The sequence below is a fragment of the Amblyomma mixtum genome, chromosome 2 (assembly GCF_055824585.1).
Source record: "Amblyomma mixtum isolate Tamu chromosome 2, ASM5582458v1, whole genome shotgun sequence".
In the NCBI taxonomy this organism is placed as follows: Eukaryota; Metazoa; Arthropoda; class Arachnida; order Ixodida; family Ixodidae; genus Amblyomma; species Amblyomma mixtum.
In genome coordinates, this window is record NC_143013.1 from 36737358 (window position 1) to 36755454 (window position 18097).

The window sequence follows — 18097 nt, forward strand, 5'->3', positions numbered from 1 at the left end:
GATCCAAAGCATTGGCTGAGCACTGTGCATATGGCGGAATCGCTATCTTCTATCAGACGCAGAGGCTGCAGACCAGTCTGTTATCTTTATGGTACGTCCTTCCCCAGCTGAACGCGGTGGCAGCGATTGCTGTAGGCGTGAACTAGTGCAATGGTGCGTCAAAGCCAATGCTGCGCTTTTTAACAGAATGTGAGTGACGAGGTTGCAGGTGGCAAGCATTTTCTTACTCTTAACGTAACAAAGGTCGGTGAGTAAGAATTTACGCTCAGCTCACTCATTCTTATTTTGACAATCTTGTGTTTGTTGTCATGGGGGCAACAGAAATTGGGAACATGCGACTACTAATGTGAAGGTTCCTCGACAAAGCAAGTTTGTCGCCGTCGTCAAAAAGTGCTATGGTTTTAACGTAGTGAAACCGAATAAACGTGCGAAAGCGTTTGCTTAGCCTGCCTGGCTCATGGTTTTGCTTTGCTGGGTCGTTGTCACGTCTGGTGACGATATTAGACTCTGTTTAAGCTCTGATCGAGGTTAAGCTTATCTGATGTGTTCGCGCCGCAGATGGCAGTTGGTGAAGACGACCATGTGCAATGCACAGCTCGAGAGTTTGTTGCAGCTTAACACGAGGCGTGATCGGCTGCGGTGATAACCTAGTACTCTTGTGCAGTGGCCAGCGAAGCTGATCTGTTCGCTCCGCCGCGGTATCGAAACCCAGTCACGGAAGTTATTTCTGCACCCTCAATGTCAGGGACGCCACTAGATTCTTGGTTCCATGAAGATTCCGTGAAGTAGCGCTCCCGCACTGAAACTGTCCGCAGACCCAGGCGTGACCACGAGGAGGGGAAAGGGTGCAGGCGGGGGCAGAGGAGAGGAGGCCACCAAAGGCGTGCCGCAACATATGGGCGCGATCACGTGATCACCCTGTGCACAAAACCCTTGCCTTGCGCCTTTCACTAGCTTTCCCAAGACAGAGCGAAAGTACCAGGGACAGGCATCTTTCTGTTCGTTATCATTTCCCATCCATGCATCCTAGCGGACTACTGCGGTGAGGCGGTGGTGCCAGGTTCGAACCCCGGTCAAGGACGAGTTTTTCTTCAGCTGTGCAGTTTCTGTGGCGCATGTATAGCTGCCTTTTGTAACCGCATGGCTGCGCTTGAGTTGGTGCTAATGAGTAATTACTCTGTTCTTAGAGTTAGCATCTGAAAGTCGTACAGCATGTGCCGTCAGAAGGTGTCTGTCTGTTCTTTCTTTCCTGGTTGCTTTCTTTGATTGTTATGGCTTAAGGCTTCCGACACTCGCTGTTAAGCTTGCACTTGTGCCTGCTGACCGATAGCCTCTGTCAGGCTCATATAGACGGCGACCTGTAGACAACAATACCTCGACGCAAACAGCTGGGCTCTGTCGTTGGGAAACGACCGCTAGTGTTTTCTTGCTCTTCTTACAAACGTGTGGCGGAAAAGGAACATTAGGACGAACTTTCGAAAGAGTAGAGATGTCAGTAACATGCGGAGTTTAATTATTTTTAATGGATAAAAAAAATGGCATGTTTGAACCGCCGCAAGAGGTTAGTTTAGTTAACACACGACCTCAGTGACCGGTTTCTGTGTGTTCTAAAAACAAAAGAAATGAAAACAGCTTTTGTACGTGTGCTTTAAACTTTACGTTGGATTTCAGGATCATACGGCTGCAGGACTGTAGCGCTGCAAATGAAGAGAAAGTAGACAGTGTGAATGACAGCAAAAACAATAAAATCGGAATGGCACTGTCCTCGGAAAGGATAAGAATAAAAAACAACGTAGACCGCGCTTGGCTTCGCGAGACGCATAATTCGATACGTTAGGGGGGGAGTCGTATTGCTCTCCTATATCAGGGCCTACGGTCTCAATAAGCATGAAATCGTCATATGTTCACGATGACAAAGCATTGCTCGGCGCTAAAGCCGCTTACTAAAGTCCGCTGCCTTATGCATTCCCCTGGCTTTCCCCTGTTTTTCCAAGCATGAGCTGATTGTATTGTATGGGGTTAGGGTTCTAAAGCTGCTCATGCGGCGATGAACAATTTTCTATTGCAGTGCGATGTTTGCATACAGGCCGCATAAAAGACATTAACTGTACGTCTTGTCGCTTTTCCTTTATTCACACGGCGTTGAAGATCGAAGTGAGGTAGGTGCGATTGTGGATCTTTCCCTCCCTTCGGAAACCTCTCACGACGTTGCCGACCATCATTTCATACCTCGAATACCCGTGTCTTCGCAGAAACCGCGCCGTCGCCTCCAGGCGCCGCCTGCTGACGCCCGCCGGTGGTGATGTCCACGCTGCACGGAGTCTCTAACCACGGGTCGACCAACAGTGACCCCGTGTGGGACTTCGAGAGCGGAGCACTTTCGGAAAGCGACCCGGCGGAACCCCTCATCCGCGACAGCGCCGGCGCGATGCTCAGCCACCGTTCGCTTTGGGCCAAGCTCAAGGCGAAGGCGTGGCTCCTGCCAGTCATCTACACGCAGTTCTGGGCGGCAGCCGTCATCTCACTCGTGGCGCCTTTTTTTCCGCCCCTTGTAAGTGTGGTTACTGATACGTACTCATTAAACGGAGTGGGGAGAAGGTTGTCGGTTTAAAGCACACTGGAGACAACTCCACCCAATTTTTATTGCGAAAGCAATACTGCTTGCACTTTTCTGCCATCGATGGTCGTGGCGCCTCCTTACACAGCGGCGCGTCACGTGACCGTGTGACCTCACGACAGACCGGGAGACGGCACCAGCTCGCGCCATCGATGGCGGAGGTACAGCATTACACGCCGGCTGCGCCGCTGCCGAGAGAGGGCGCTCGTTGGAGCGGGATAAAACGGGGGGGGGGGGGGGGGGGGGGCTGCAGCTGCGCTCCTCTCAGTGCGCTATTATGTCGGATGATGTGTACAAGGCGTGGCTGGAACGATCTGCTGCGGCCAAGCGACGGCGCCGCGCCGAGGAAACAGACGAAGAACGGGAAGAACGGCTAGCTAAACAACGTGCGTATGCAGCAGCCTGGCGAGCACGCCGGTCAACATCGCTTGATGCGGGTGCATCTACAAGTGCAGGGCCAAGTTTAATGAGTGGTGTTAACGGAAACACTAGAACCATGTTGTGTCCAGAGTGAATCCATACGGGGCAACCATGTCCAAACTACCAGCTGAATTAAGGTGTAGCCAGGGAGGTATCGCTTCCGCAATCTTCCAGGCTTAACCAAGCTAAGCCACAGCCAATCTTTTTTTTTTTTTTGAAGCGAGAGCTACACTACGCCAGCTCTTCGAGCGTTCAGCTTGAGCTCCGTGGCGGCGCCGTGGCCTTGAGCTGGTTATTCACGTGGTGCGGAGCAGCTGCTGCTGCCGGCGGCCCGGCGCGCCGGCGAAACCGAGCTGAAACAGCTTTGCACATACACCGTGTCGAGTGGGGGAGAGGGTGTGAAGAGGGGGAGAGGTGTCGCAGCTGTATAAGTAGGCGGCTCGGCGTAGCTCTCGCGTCACTCCAGGCTTAACCAGAGCTAAACCACAGTAAATTTTTTTCCTTGGTAAATATTGACTTTCTATTTCTGGTTGTGTTGATGTTTGTCCAGCAGCAAAAGACGTGTTTGTTCCTGAGCATGTGCAGTTTGAAAACGAAACACTTTTTTTACGATCATGCGTCTTGAAATAATTATGTCGCCACGACCAGTAAGGACTCCGCGATCGCCGTTAGCAACTGAATGGAAGCGAAGCCTAAACTCAAGGATATAACATTATATAAATAGCAATTAACATACAAAAGGTCCAGGAAACCGCACCGGCTTATTGTAGTTCGTGTATATTTCTCTTATGTAATAAATATTTGAATGAAAACAGCACAACAGAAATCGATTACTCTTTTTTAATTCGGTTTAATTCGGTTCCTTTATAGGGGCTCCAAGTGACCCCTGAAATTGCTAACATTTCAAATAAACTAATTGTAATTGTAATGCCGCATGCACATGGACCCGCCGCGGTGGCTCAGTGGTTACGGCGCTCGGCTGCTGACCCGAAAGACGCGGGTTTGATCCCGGCCGCGGCGGCTGAATTTCTAGAAGGCGAAATTCTATAGGCCCGTGTGCTGTGCGACCTCAGTGCACGTTAAAGAACCCCAGGTGGTCGAAATATCCGGAGCCCTTCACTACGGCGTCTCTCATAGCCTCAGTCGCTTTGGGACGTTAAACCCCAATAAACCAAACCAAACCAGCATGCACAAGGTGGCGGCTTGATCTCGAACGCTACAAGTACTACGTGAAACGCGGGGATAATACTTTCCATTAACAGTTAGCGCTGCAGAATACCTCGCGTTAGTTTCTGATATAACCGTGGTATTTCCAGGACATGTTCTATCGGCCATATCCCTGTACCACGCCCAAGTTTGCGCCGAAGATACGCTATCTGGACGCTCCCAGATCAAACAATGATTTTATGTTTGTGAAAGAAAAAATGATGTTAAGCAACAAAAAAACGCCATATGGGACGCCCTGAATTTTTTTTTTAACACGCAGAAGGAACAAAAGAGTAGTGTCCGATATGATTAATTGCGGACACTAAAAGGCATGCTTCTTGCTTGGTGTTAATTAAAAGCACACCTTTACCGCCGCTAAAAACTAAAAACAAATAATAGAAAACTGCACGGACTGACGCTGCTGCTGCGCGCTCCGTTGACCTTACCCTGTTTTTCCAATATATAGCCCGCCTATCTGCTCCTCTCTACCTAAAATGACACTGGGGACAAATAGAAGGATAGAATCATTAGGGTACCGCGTTATAATCATATAGAGTCCGCTCACATCGGAAACGGAGGTTTCATAAGCTATAAAAGGAAAAGATAAAATACGGCTGATTTCGCAAATAAAATGAGGACGTCGACACCGATATTTTGGCATGGATTCCAGAGTCTACGTTACATCGCCATCCACTTCTAAACGACGGCAACGCGTCCATTTCGGCGAGGACGTCACGGGTTTGAATAGACCAGCGGGGAAATTATGGAGTCCAATTTTCTTGCTCACAAATGCGTCTTTTTCTGCCGGACAAATGTCAGCATAGCCAGAAATGACCAGTCAATTTTTTATCAAGAACAAAACTACAACGTGTGGTCCTTCAGACAACTGCCGACAGCTTTCTTTGCTTGCTTTTACGTTGCTTCGCCGTTCCTGAATTCCTTTTTGTCTTTTTGCTTTGTCTTAAAGATTGACTCATTTTACGCCTAGCGACACTCACTGTTTTAATATACTATGCGGAGCTCTGAGTGTCTCTGTAAATCCGTATTTTCCACGAAATACCAAGCACCGAACGAGCAGAAGGACGTGTGAACAGTACCGTCTGTCATGCACCGCAGGCCGACTCCAGAGGCATACCGGCATGGGAGTACGGGTTTTTCTTCTCAACAATGAAACTCATGATGCTACCAGGAGCTGTGATAGCCGAAAAACTGGTGAGTGCTGAAAGATTCGGTGAAGATGACTCGCTGCTGAGTTTCTCATGTCGATAGTCGGGTATGAAGTGTGATGTGCCTCCCTTAGAATGCAGTATAGGTGCTATTGATGTGTTTCTGCCATTTAGGCATCGTTGAAAACATCGCAATGGTATCTGATAACGCCACCAAATAAATGAAAAGAGCCAGAACTAAGGTAAAGAGCGAAAAGAGCATACCGAGACTCGCTCGTTTACGAAGCATGTATGCATGCGCAGCTTTCCCCTGGAAGACACTATGCTGAGCTGGCCTAAGTGCACGTCACTTTTTTGCAAGTTTGCTTTGTATCCACTTACATGGGAAAAGCAAACGATTTCACAGATCGGTCGTGTCGTGACTCGGGTTTCTTTGTACGAAACCAGTGAGCAGGCCTCTTTGGTCTCTCCATCTATTTCTTTTTCTCGCATTCGTTCTTTTTTTTTTCATACACCTGCCTTCTCAAACGAAGGCAAGCGTTTTATTTTCACCCCTTTTCTTCTATTGCGCCGGCATGCCATGACTAAGGACGGAAGAGGTCTCTGCGTATGGGCGCGAGTCATCAGACGACAGCAGAAAGTCATGTGAAAAACATCTGCAGCGTCAAGATGAAACAAATGGAGAATTACATTACATCAAATGCCGGTACAGTGACTGCCAGAAATGAGCGACCAGGAGATTTTATACTGCGGATATCATTGTTTATTCACAGTGCGAGATTCCGGAAAACCTCTCTGCATACATGTGAACACATGCGAACTCCAGCTGCCGCGGTCGCTCAGTGGTTATGGTGCTGAGATGCTAACCCGAAAGGCACGTGTTCGATCCCGGCCGCGTCGGTCGAATTTCTATGGAGGCGAAATGCTAGACACGCGTGCTGTGCGATGTCAGTGCACGTTAAAAAACCCTAGGAGGTGGAAGTTATCCCGAGCCTTCCACTACAACGAATTTCATCGCCTGAGTCACTTCTGGACGTTAAACCCCATAACAGAAAAAAAAAAAAGAAACGTGAACTCCGAAGAAAAAAAAAAAAATCTGCGCTCCCTTCAGCGCTTCGCCGTTCCGCCGGTTTGGCGCTGCCGATCACGTCACATCATAGTGATACGACACGAAATGCGCACCTCCACTTCGCCTACCGGCGTTGTGTAATGAAATAAGCCAAACATTACAGTGTCGAAAGTAGAAAATGTACTGTTACTGCTATATTAGTACAATTATTGAAAGGAAACTGGTCATAGCATTTGCGAAGGACATAGAGAAACATAGATCTAATATATCTGCTCTAGAGCGCAAAGGCTGTACATTCCGGAAAAATCCTCGCCACATGTTTGCTCCAAACGTGGAGGCATTCAATGTGACACCGCTTTTTGGTATCCAGCCGTTAACTATGCAGGCCAAATACGAGGCGTACTGATCTGGCAAAGTTAATCAATCTTTGAAAGTATGTTGTTCTAAATGGTATCGTAAAGCCCGCAATTACTATGACATGACAGTGAAGGTTCTAAACAGCTTTCTTGCACCGAGTTTAAGATCAGAGAGTTGGAAGAACATATTCTATTTAAACAGATTTCAACGCTTCCCGAAGCATTGCGTCTTCAAAATCTTTACCAGTTTTTCTGCAAACACTGTTAAAGAAACGAACTGTGTTGGCCACATTCCATTATGGTACAAGGAAGGTGCGGTTCATTACAGGACGGAACAGGGCGGGACGAATCATTACGGTGCGGTACGCCCCGGGACATTAGCACAATCCTTTTCTAACCCTTTGCTCTCCTGTCGAGAATATGCTTTAATAAAAACGCTTGTAGCCAATAATTGCCCTACTTCTGGCATGGATCACTTTTTGGTTTGGTTTGGTTAATGGGGTTTAACGTCCCAAAGCAACTCAGGCTATGAGAGACGCCGTAGTGAAGGGCTCCGGAAATTTCGACCACCTGGGGTTCTTTAATGTGCACTGCTGACACCGCACAGTACACGGGCCTCTAGAATTTCGCCTTCATCGAAATTCAACCGCCGCGGCCGGGATCGAACCCGCGTCTTTCGGGTCAGCAGCCGAGCGCCGTAACCACTGAGCCACCGCGGCGGGGCGCATGGATCACTTTTTGGCTTTCCAACTTGGTCATTTCTCATGCTGTCAGTATCCTGCAGTAAGGCAGAAAACCCTCATGTTGTGTCCCCTGATTGCTTGCCTTGCTTTGATCGCATTCGCGTCCTCAATTCTCCAGGCTGTACAAGGGTGGTGCGTCTAGAGAAAGTGATCGATTCATGTGGCTAGAAACAAACAATGCATGGCTGCCGTTATGTTTTCCCCAAGTGCCAGCGCAAGCCCTCTAGCATTGTCTCGAGAAGCGAAAGCTAGAAAGATCGAAAAGCATTTGTCGCACCTCAGCATTTTACGCGTGTTTTCTATCACGCGTTGATGAGAGAGGCCGCGTGCAGTCGGACGCTCTGTGAAGATATATGTTCATCACTTGTCTTAACTCTGCACGCGACACAAGAAGCTTTTTTCTTGTACTTTTGGATTTTTCATCTTGTAATTAACTTTTGTACCTAGTACACACCAATAAAACCAGTTCTAAGTTATTTTTCTTGCTATTGAATGAAATGCATTGTGTTTTACTAAACTTGAAGCAGCGCTATTTTCCGACAATACTGTGTGTGGATCCTCAATTGTACTTCGTACTTTGAACTTGGAACAATTTTGTTTAGTACTTAGTACTTGGAAGTTGTCGCCTGTCCGTTGTCTCCTCGTCTCTTTTTGTCCTTGCGAAATTATTTGCGCCTAGGTGGTTTTTTCCAAGTGTCAAGGTACTTAGTACTGTTTGCAGCAAACAAAATAAAGGTTACGGCCTCGTTGGTGGCGAGTTGGCTGCTTGTTCTTTTGCGCGACACAAAGTTTCATTATAGTCCAAACGAACACGCCAGTGATGAGATTACCAATCGAGATAACATTATCACGGCCGCTAGCTTCTACCTATTTTTGCCACGTTTAAACGAATGCCGACGCCATTACGAAGAGACAAAAGATAACTAGGTTATGCAACACTGTGCACTGCTGAACAGTTCTCGCAGTTATATTACGGGCCTGTTTGGATATGCCGTCATGTATGACAGCATGCCGGACGCGCGTCCCCATTAATCTGCAGGCGTTGTATCCGATAGCCTGCTGCTTAAAGTGCCGCTTATCAGTGCTCGTGAAATGGGAAAGAAAATGTGCGGTGATGTGCACAATTTTCTGGCTGCGCTTTTCACTTCCGTGTAAGCAGATGTCAGAAGCTTGCAACCGGCCTCTCCATGCGGACGTATCACGCAGGTACGTGAGTTTATGGAGGAAAGAAGAAAGAGTGTACTGGCAGTCAATAGGCGCACATCTGCTGGCAGAAACTAGTTGCACACAATTTATTTACGACGATCCTTTATGCTTGTGAGTGCGCGAGTGTTGTGTATGATTGATTTCACCTTTTCTTTTTTTCTACATTTTCCCTCTTTTTCACCGTCTTCCTTCCTCCACCCTCATCTGAAGTAGCATGCCAAGTACACCTCTCCTTTATCGTTAAAACCTATCTCTCTTGTGATGTGACAAATTATTTGTAGCGTCAGCGACTAACGGCAGCCTTTAACCAGCGATTAGAGAGTTTTAGCCCAGCGGAGACGTACTACCGCTGACGTTAGTACGGTAGTGATCGTCTTCCCTTCTTTGGCCGTGGGTCGTTGCGCTGAAAAACTATGAACTATGAAACTACGGTAATACGCAAGGAAGCAGTCACATGTAGACCCTCTGGAAAAACTTTCGAAAATTTACCCGGTGACCATAATCGCATGGTATACCAACGCTGCTTCAAACATGAGCCATTCTGGCAGCAACAGTTGGTATTTCTCTCTTGTCCAGTCGCGCGCTATTACCTTGTTCAGTTCAATATTGGCGGAGAAAATAATTGCCTATATTCATCAGGCGTGTTTTCCTTCTTACGCGCCTGTCGCTGAATCTCTTTTTGCGTGCATTTTTGTCGCCCGCTTGACCGGGCAGCGACCAAACGGCACGCGAAGCAGCATGCGCTCTCCAGGAAAACAAGCTGGACTTGGCGCATTTTCCTTCCAACGCCTACGCGTGGATGTAGGCATTAATTTCAGACAACAAAAAGGCGACGTGCTCACGATCAGGTGCACGTCGTAGTCGGGCTATGTGACATTTTGTCTGCGACAAGCATATCGCGCGCACGGCGATGCGTCAGCCCACATAGCTGGGACGTCGGCTGTCACAGCAGAAATAGTCGGCAAGCATCCGCACAAATGGCAAATCATACGCGTGGTTATGGGGAAACCGGAGGAAGCGCCCAAACCATGTTTCCAACGACCGCCGCTAAGCGGCTTTCAGCGGCGCATCTACAGGCTATGCACAGGGCGTGTAAGCCGCGTTTACATGAATGCGACAGAAGTCGACTCCAGACCACTTTTTGAGGGAAAGTGCAAAAACGTCGAGGAGGAGAGTGAGTAGAGAACGAGTCGCGCCTTTCCTTCATCTCAAAACCTGCTCTTTCCCTCAAAAAGTAAACTGGAGTCGGCTTCTGTCGCATTCATGTAAACGCGGCTATAGTAACACGTAACATTCTCAATTTAACTGTTGGGAACTTTTTTAAAGATGTAAAACGAAAAACACTTGAGCGATAATGATCGTTCGATCTCTCTCTATTTGTACCAAACTCGTTTTTGTCCATGGGTGTGCACTGCACCTAATGACTGTCTCTTTTCATTGAATCTGAATGATTTATTACGACTTCACTATAATACAAGCAGTAAGAATATTCGTTTTTTTTTCTCTCGCTTGATGCCTGTCCTTTAAGAATGGGGCCTTGTCACAGATTGTTTCCATTGTTTGAGCACTCGCTGTAGTGACGTTCGTAGCTCAGCTGAGATAAGAGCTGATAGATCAAAGAGATACGTCCCCGCTTTTCTGTGTAACAGATAGTACTTGCGGCCGCACGGCACTGACTAAAGCCATTACGACGCAAAAGGAATCGCTTCATTCTGTCCTGTCTCTCTGCGCTAAAGTTTTCGAACAAGGAGCTCCGATTCGAATAGAATAGCCATAATTTTCCACTAAGGAACATGTTATAAAATGCACGCTTTTATAAATCTACTCCCTTATGTGAGGAGCATATGACATTTGGGCAGTCGCTTTTCATGAAGCTTGACCCTACAAATTATTCTACCATTATACTGAAACTTTTCCCACGACGAGTCTCATAATTCCATAGGTTTCCATATGAATTGTATGGAGTCAGTGTGGACTATATGAAAATCACTTATGGGAACTTGCGGCATATGACGTCACGCAATCCTCATGGAACCCGTATGGAAAGGATGTGAAATGCTTATGGACTTCATACAAAAAAGAGGTGGATTCCCATATATTATTCTAAATCTTATGTACTCCATATTCCCACAATTCCGTACGAGCAGCTCATATGGAACGTTTCAGTAGCGCAAGAACTCCATTTTTATATTCTGTTTTTTTTTTTATTCGTGACGGATGTGAACTGATTACAGCAGCCTTTTTCTTTCTTTACCCACGAATCCTGCACCACTTGGCCGTCCTACTTTTTTTATTCCATATTGTTATAATAATTAAAAGCGTTGATAATATGCCCGTCCGCAACACACTGAACTTCTATTTACCTCCACCGTGGTTGCAGATCTCAAACGTCTCGGCCAGGGCAGGCTACCTGGGCGGACAGATCACAACAGCATTGTTCTCAATCATATGCGGGTAAGACAGCTGATGGTTCTGTGTATGTATAAATGAAAAGTTACCTCATATGTTAGGCGAACAATGTTGAATACGACGAGGCTTTTCTTTTTCGGTTTCTTTCTTATTGCTTGTCACTGTGTCTTCGGGGAGTTGCACAAAGGTCTCAGCGGGAGCAAGTAAAAAAAAAAAGGAACCGATATAATTGTCTTATTTGATGCGTAGGCGCAACTAGCAAGACGCGCGAAGGGGTGTGGTAGCTAAATAGTTATGACGAGTACAATGTAAGACTTACGTTGCGAACAGCTGAGAAGTTCCGAGTGTGCCGTGCAGCAGTGAACTGTCAGGCCGCGATTAACTTGACGGTTCGTAGAATCCGTTTCCTGGCAACGAAATATGATTCCATGTCGACGAAAACATAACAGCATGTTACATTAAAGGCTCTAGTTACGCGTGCAAGTTAGTTTATGCGAGCCTGTCAGTAAATGAGATCCGAGATGCGATTATTCGAAGAAGCAATGAAGAACGTGGCTGAAGGATCACACTTTAAAAATGTTCGTTCTTTTTTTTTTTTTTGGTTCAAATTCTATCACTGTAATAACGGAGTAATTACTCACTGCCATCCACCCAAGCGCAGCCGTACGGCTACAAAGGAAATCTATACAGAGCTCACCTGCATCTTGGGGGATTCCCCTATACATCTGACCAAATTGTATCATTATTCTGCAAGGCTTGCACCTTCGGCGTTGATGGAAATGCACTGTTGTATGACACTCTTAAATGGTGCGACACGGAAGCGTAGAAATGCAACGTTAAACATAGGCAAAGTACCGCAACGCCAAGCGTATGCAAAGAAAAATGGTTAATCGTGTTGTTTCCCCACGTCCAGGATCCTTTATTCTTCTAGGTTATCAGTCTATTAGCGCAGTACTTTTCTTCCAATAAGTCTTATTTACTAGCTAGGCTAGGAGAAACTCCGCTGTGTTATTGTAGCAATTGCAGCGTTATCCTGTTTTCATGACCGCTGCTCAACCAGCATGCCGTACCAAGTAGTCTGTAATGTGAGCCGTTATGTGACGGGCCCTCCGCAGCTTTCTCTACTGGGTGAAGAGTGGCAGCGTCCTCCTGGGACTGTCCCTGGCCGTGTCTGCCTTCGGCGGCTGCAGCAACACAGTGTACAGCGTCTGTCTGTACACACTACTTACATCGCGCTTTCAAGACGACGGCGGCATGTTCATTGTGAGTGAAACTACGTTTCTAAAAAGCCAGTCTGGACGCAAGTCTCGCGTCACTACAATTAACCAGCGAACGGAGTAGTTTCACTGGATGCATTACTACTTCTAAATGAAGTCGATTCGCTATTTGTGACAGTACCCAAGGTGCCGATTTTGTGTCTGGAGAAAAAAATTTTTCGGAGCACAAAGACGGCGTTTCGGCACGCAATCTGCAATGTTTGGGACCTGAGCAGAAAATGCTGTCTCTTAGGGCAGCACATTGTAGTTGACAGGAAAAGCCATTCTGAAAAATTTAGGCTATGACCATTACCGTTTCTCTGAAACATGGCACAAGATCCTGTATAAGTGGAAAACCGCACGTCTCCCTAGCTACGGTGACAGCAACTCGGGCTGCCTGCGAGCTGCCAACATTGTGGGCTGATTTCATGACGAAAACTATATTGAGCGAAGTACCTGTGAACATCGAACATAGCCCCGAGACGAGGGCATTGATGCCTCGTTGAATTCGCCAGGTCACAAACATATAAGATACTTATTAGAGTCCAAGCATTTCCAAGTGTTTGAAGCTGTAACTCCGGCGCTCAAAATTCTCGGTCAACACTTACCACGACGGCAATTCGTTGAAATATTACGCAACATTTACGCTTTGTCGCATTCTGCACTGAACTCAGCGAGAGCTGCGCTGCATGTGCGCGATGTGTATAGATTTCTTTGTCTTAACGTTTTTTTTTTTCTTTTAATGCGTGGGCGCAGACTTGCACACATTTTAGGGCAGCGCGTTTGCGCAGCATCCCTCCCGCCTTGGACGAGTAGCATCCGAGAGGCGCGTTTCGTATAGCGACATCCTTCGACCGCGCGTCCCAGCCGACAGTCACAAGGAAGGTTGCAGCAAGCACCAGGTTCGGGATTCGTGCAGAGCGTAGTCTAGCTAATCGCGGGTACGCGCACGCCCCTACCCGAAAAAGACGGAAGATGGCGCTCAAAGCTTCCACGCTCACCCACTTTCCCTTTCCTAAGGACAGACTTCTGCGTGTTTCGAAGGGCACCACATATACAGGTTTCGCTTTCAGATGAGCCATGCAACAGCCTTGGCGCACCTAGCATGCAATTTGTGGTTCCGCACTGCGTCGGCGGGAGGTTGTTTAAGCGGCTCGAAGCTTTCGACTGCACTTACGAGGACACGTAATTAACCACCTGCCGCCTACTTTTTTACAGAGTTATTAACGGCACATAGCCAGCCTTCCACTGCAACCTGTCGGGTCACGCGTTTCGCCCTTTCCCTCGCTCCCTTGCACTCTTACCGGCGCCGGCAATGGGCAGTGCCGGCTTGCAGCAGACATCAAACGCAGAGAATAATGAACAGGTTTTCCCTCGTGCACACGTGAGCAAAATTATGGTGTGCAATGGCTATCATTGAGTGTCGACCTGTTATTGGTACACCGCTTTCACGATGCGCCGCGACTTCCGCGTTGCGTTGCTTCGGCACATCACTTTATAAGCTGCATTACGTCCTGTGCTGTGCACTTGCGATGTACAGCCTGTAGCGCTTTCTGTTTGCCACCATGTGCATTCGAGTCTACACTGCACACAGAGCGGTGTCGGCTCTCACTACGCACCGGGCTTTGAACTTCGCCCCACGATCTTCGCAGAGATCATCGTCGAGCGAGCCTCGACAATGTGCCAAGCAGTCCTAGCGTTTAACGTGGTGGCGTGTCTCGCTAGGACTCAGCATGTCACGCTAAGACTACTTAGGTCGAATCTTCTGAGACTGTGCGTAACGCTTAGACGCCCCTCCTCACGCACACACATACAGCCGCATGTAACACTTGTTTCGCACTTATCTCTAGTAGTTTCCCGGCGACTGGTCGGGTACATCGCAGCACTATCACTAGCGTAACCGCAACGACGTTTTACGATCGTTTCCGCGACGGCTGCGTGCTGAACCTGTGGATGGCCCAGCTGCAGGCCTTAGCGATAGCACAAGTTACGTAACGGTTTCCACCTCTTCCAGCAGGCGATGATTAAGAGACATGTCTCGCTTTCAGGGCGTTATGGAGTGCCTGTGGGGAGCAGGCACGCTGGTCGGATCTTCCCTCGGCGGGGCTCTTATCGACGTAAGTATTGCCTCACTGCCACTTCATAGAGTGGCCTCTCAGTCAAGTGCCAATCGAAGCCGTATTTTTTCATGCCTTGTCTTTCAATGGCCACGATGACGAAGCAAGCCCGCAGGTTGCATCAAGCGTTGTTCATTAATGCCGTGTAGTTGTCTGCTGCAACAAGTGTCTGGCTTCACGCGTTTCTGTCCGCTCACAATTTAAGTCTCAGTGTGTCAAGGGAGGCCTAAGGAATTTGCGTGTGAGGCTGGTCGTTAGGTTTCTGAAGAGTGTACACCAAAGCGCTCACGCCAAATAAGGAGAGAACGGACGGCTGATGAGATGCGTTGGTATGCCGAGAACGGAGCCATTTGTGTAGTGAATTCGAAGTACGCGCATCTGTTGTTGAAATTATAAAATCAGAGGAGCTCCTTGTGATGTTGGAATGACGTAACGCGTGAAGTGATAACGTTGTGATGCGGTGTAGGGCTCTGTGTTGAGCCGCTGTGTTTGGTGGCATCATCGTAGCGAGAGCGAAGAGCGGACCGGCAGTTGGCGACCCGACCTCGACGAGTGAGGCGTTCTGAGAAATAACCTAGTTTTCTATCAGACCTATGTTGTCACACTCCCTCTGTTGTCAAAAGCCTGCGCTTATCTTGGTTTGTTTGTTCTGCGAAAGCCAGTGCTACCACAAACCTGCCTCACTCTTTGTCTGCCGTAAATTGCGCCGTAAGCAAGCGCCCGGGCTAGTTGTAGATATGCAGTATCGCAAGTCAAATTATTTTCTGCAGAGTTTTACAAAAAAGATCATATATACTAATCAACTAGATTTACCTGAAATTGGAATGCTAATACGAACTAATTATGGCAAGTTCACTTATTTCTGAGCCGTATTGATATTTTACAACAAAGACATAGTAACCAATCATATGATAGGTTACTATGTCTTGAGCTTTATCTCTACTATCTTTAATAAACACTCTAAAAAAACTGTTTGCTTCCTAAATTCCTAACCAGTTAATTTTTTTCCTCTCCCTTTAGCTATTCGATGCAGCTTATGTTTTTCTGCATATTTTGACTGACAGGAGGTCCCCCTATAGCTTCATGCTCTGGGACCTGTTTGTGCATTACATAATTGTATGAAACAATCCAATAGTTTAACTAAATAGAACTGAAGTGAAGTTGAAGTCAAATTAAGGAAAGACATGATAAATGTACCACTTTAAGTTAACACCTGAACCGCGCCGTTTGAAAAGAGGAATCAAGGTGTGACAGCTAGAGGGAAGAAAGAATGAAGTATTCGGTTGTCTGCAAGCATGTCTATGGCTGAACGTCTCAGAATGTCGCGACAGCAATGACTATGCGTCGTGGCACACTTGTCGAATAAAACAAATTACCGCAAATAAATTTCAGAAGGAGAAAACGATACCGACACCATCTCCGTCTGCGAGAATCCCTACGCCAAGCAAGCCTATGGTCTATATGTATATTCACTTCTGGCCTATACATTTTGTTGGTCTCGCTCCTTAGCTTACACTAAGAAACAGTTTTTTTTTTATTCTAACAAATTTTGTCACCTTTTGTCGCTGGGAAATATCCAAGCTCGGGAGTGCTCAATGTTAGCACGAACAGATTCTGCTGCACGTCTAACTTAACATAGAGCAATGCTGCTAGACACACGGAAATTGCAACTTTTATCTGTTCTGCTATCTTTTTGCTGCATGAAAACAACTGGAATACGGAATCACTTTGCTGTTTCGAGCACAAAACACGGATATGTTTCCAGCTATATTTATTCTGTTCCACTAATGGAAACGTCTAAACTGAAAAATACAAGTGGTGCAAGTAAATCAGGTTCCATTTTCTCAAAGATGGTCATATGGAAGAACCATGCCCTTCTGTCTTGCGACCGTCACTGTGGCAATCGTAATAACACGCTGGCGTTCTCCACGTAATTGACCAACCAAGCTGTATTTAAGGCACTGAACTTGTTTCCTCTACTTTTATTTTTCTTTTCTCCGGCAGCTATGGGCATTCCCGCTTCCCTTCTTCGTCATCGGCGGCTTGCTCATCCTGTCGCTACCATTTATGGCATTAATAAATCCCAAAAGCTCCAAACAGGGTAAGGAATATCTGCAAGAATAGACTTAACACATACGTACTGACTGCTTTCTATTATTAATGTTCGGATTGTTTGTCGCCTGATCGTTACTGGAAATCGCTGTCCTTACTCCCGTTGTTGTCGTTGTGGTGGGCCTACTCAATCAACCTGTAACCAATGCGTGAGTCCTAGTGTATACAGTACAGAGGGCAAAACGCATGTCTAGAACATGCTCTGAGCGTGTTTTGGGCTTAACATGCGATAACTAGCGATAATATTTGGTTAAAAATGGTCCGGATGTAAACATGTGCAGTTAAACTCATAGAATTTGATCGTAATTTTTTGCCTTCTAGGTCGCGGCGGCTTTGGGAGCTCCGGAACAGCCAGTTTGGTTGTTCTAGGCATGTGTTTGGCCCTCTGTACATCATATTTCCGTGTGATATATAGAAAACTGGAATTATTTCCAAGTTCCTTTAGAAAACGCTGTAGAAAGTGATCACATAATGGTCAATACATGCTGCCTTTCGACCTCTGTGAAATATGGCTGAAAAAAAAAATTATTCCCTTTTTTTTTACTCTTTTTTTTGAACGGGTATGTAGCCACCTATGCACAGGCGACGAAACCTCCCCATCGTCGCGAAATTTTTAGGCACTGGGCGTACGTTTCAAAGGGATGTAAAGGCAGGAAATTTTGACGACGGCATGGGGCCATGCAAGTATACCGAGGATGCGATGAACCAGAACTGTACTTCGAGTGTCGTACGCATTGCTGCTGTAGCAGTCCGTGACGAAAAATTTCCATGGAGAAGACACGAACCGAATGTCATCAGCTTGCACTAGTCTTGAGGAGTGGCTAGCTACAAGGTTTTATCCAAAAGGTTTGAGCAGATGCACTGATCACGGCACTTCGTGTGGGAATGTCGTGCTCTGAAATTCGCCGCCTGTGACGCTGCCCTCCACGCCTCGCGCAGCGTTTGTTACACCTGCATATTCTTCATCTTTGGGGACGTGGCGTGTCGCCACTACATGCTTTATCGCTTTCGCCCTGGCTCTTGTCTCCGGTTACAATACTCTACTCTGCAGATAACCCTCTCCATGAGCTTGATAGCGACGGAGAAGTCATTGAGAAATGTCGACGCGTCTTTTTTGTTATCGCCTGGGTCAGTTGCTTAGGCCTCTATCTAGCGCACACCTCCAGAGAGTTTTGTTCGTCATCAGAGATTTGGCGACCTTATCCGAGAGTAATCTCCGAATCCGATACCATATTCCCGACTCGAACTAGTACCGTTATGACGCGCCAACTGCCGCGAAAAATCTTTTCCATTGCTGCAACGTTGTCTTCTCTGTGTGGTGATTGTTAGAGTGGCTTCTGGTTTATGGTGGTTTAACGTCCCAAAGCGACTCAGGCTATGAGGGACGCCGTAGTGGAGGTCTGAGGAAATTTCGACCACC

General features: G+C 47.1%; 1 protein-coding gene across 3 annotated transcripts in view; it reads left to right on the forward strand.

Annotated features, from left to right (window-relative positions):
• The window catches only part of LOC149358996 (MFS-type transporter SLC18B1-like), a 32424-nt gene that overhangs the window by 6246 nt on the left and 8081 nt on the right, over positions 1 to 18097 (forward strand). For 2 of the 3 annotated variants that reach the window (XM_089571178.1, XM_089571179.1), the window contains exons 2-7: positions 2253 to 2551; positions 5360 to 5455; positions 11164 to 11237; positions 12308 to 12455; positions 14497 to 14565; positions 16570 to 16666. In XM_089571178.1, the coding sequence (XP_089427304.1) occupies positions 2303 to 2551; positions 5360 to 5455; positions 11164 to 11237; positions 12308 to 12455; positions 14497 to 14565; positions 16570 to 16666 (733 nt within the window). In that variant the 5' untranslated portion in view covers positions 2253 to 2302. The remainder of the gene's footprint in view (positions 1 to 2252; positions 2552 to 5359; positions 5456 to 11163; positions 11238 to 12307; positions 12456 to 14496; positions 14566 to 16569; positions 16667 to 18097) is intronic. The other variant, XM_089571180.1, reaches the window with a different exon arrangement.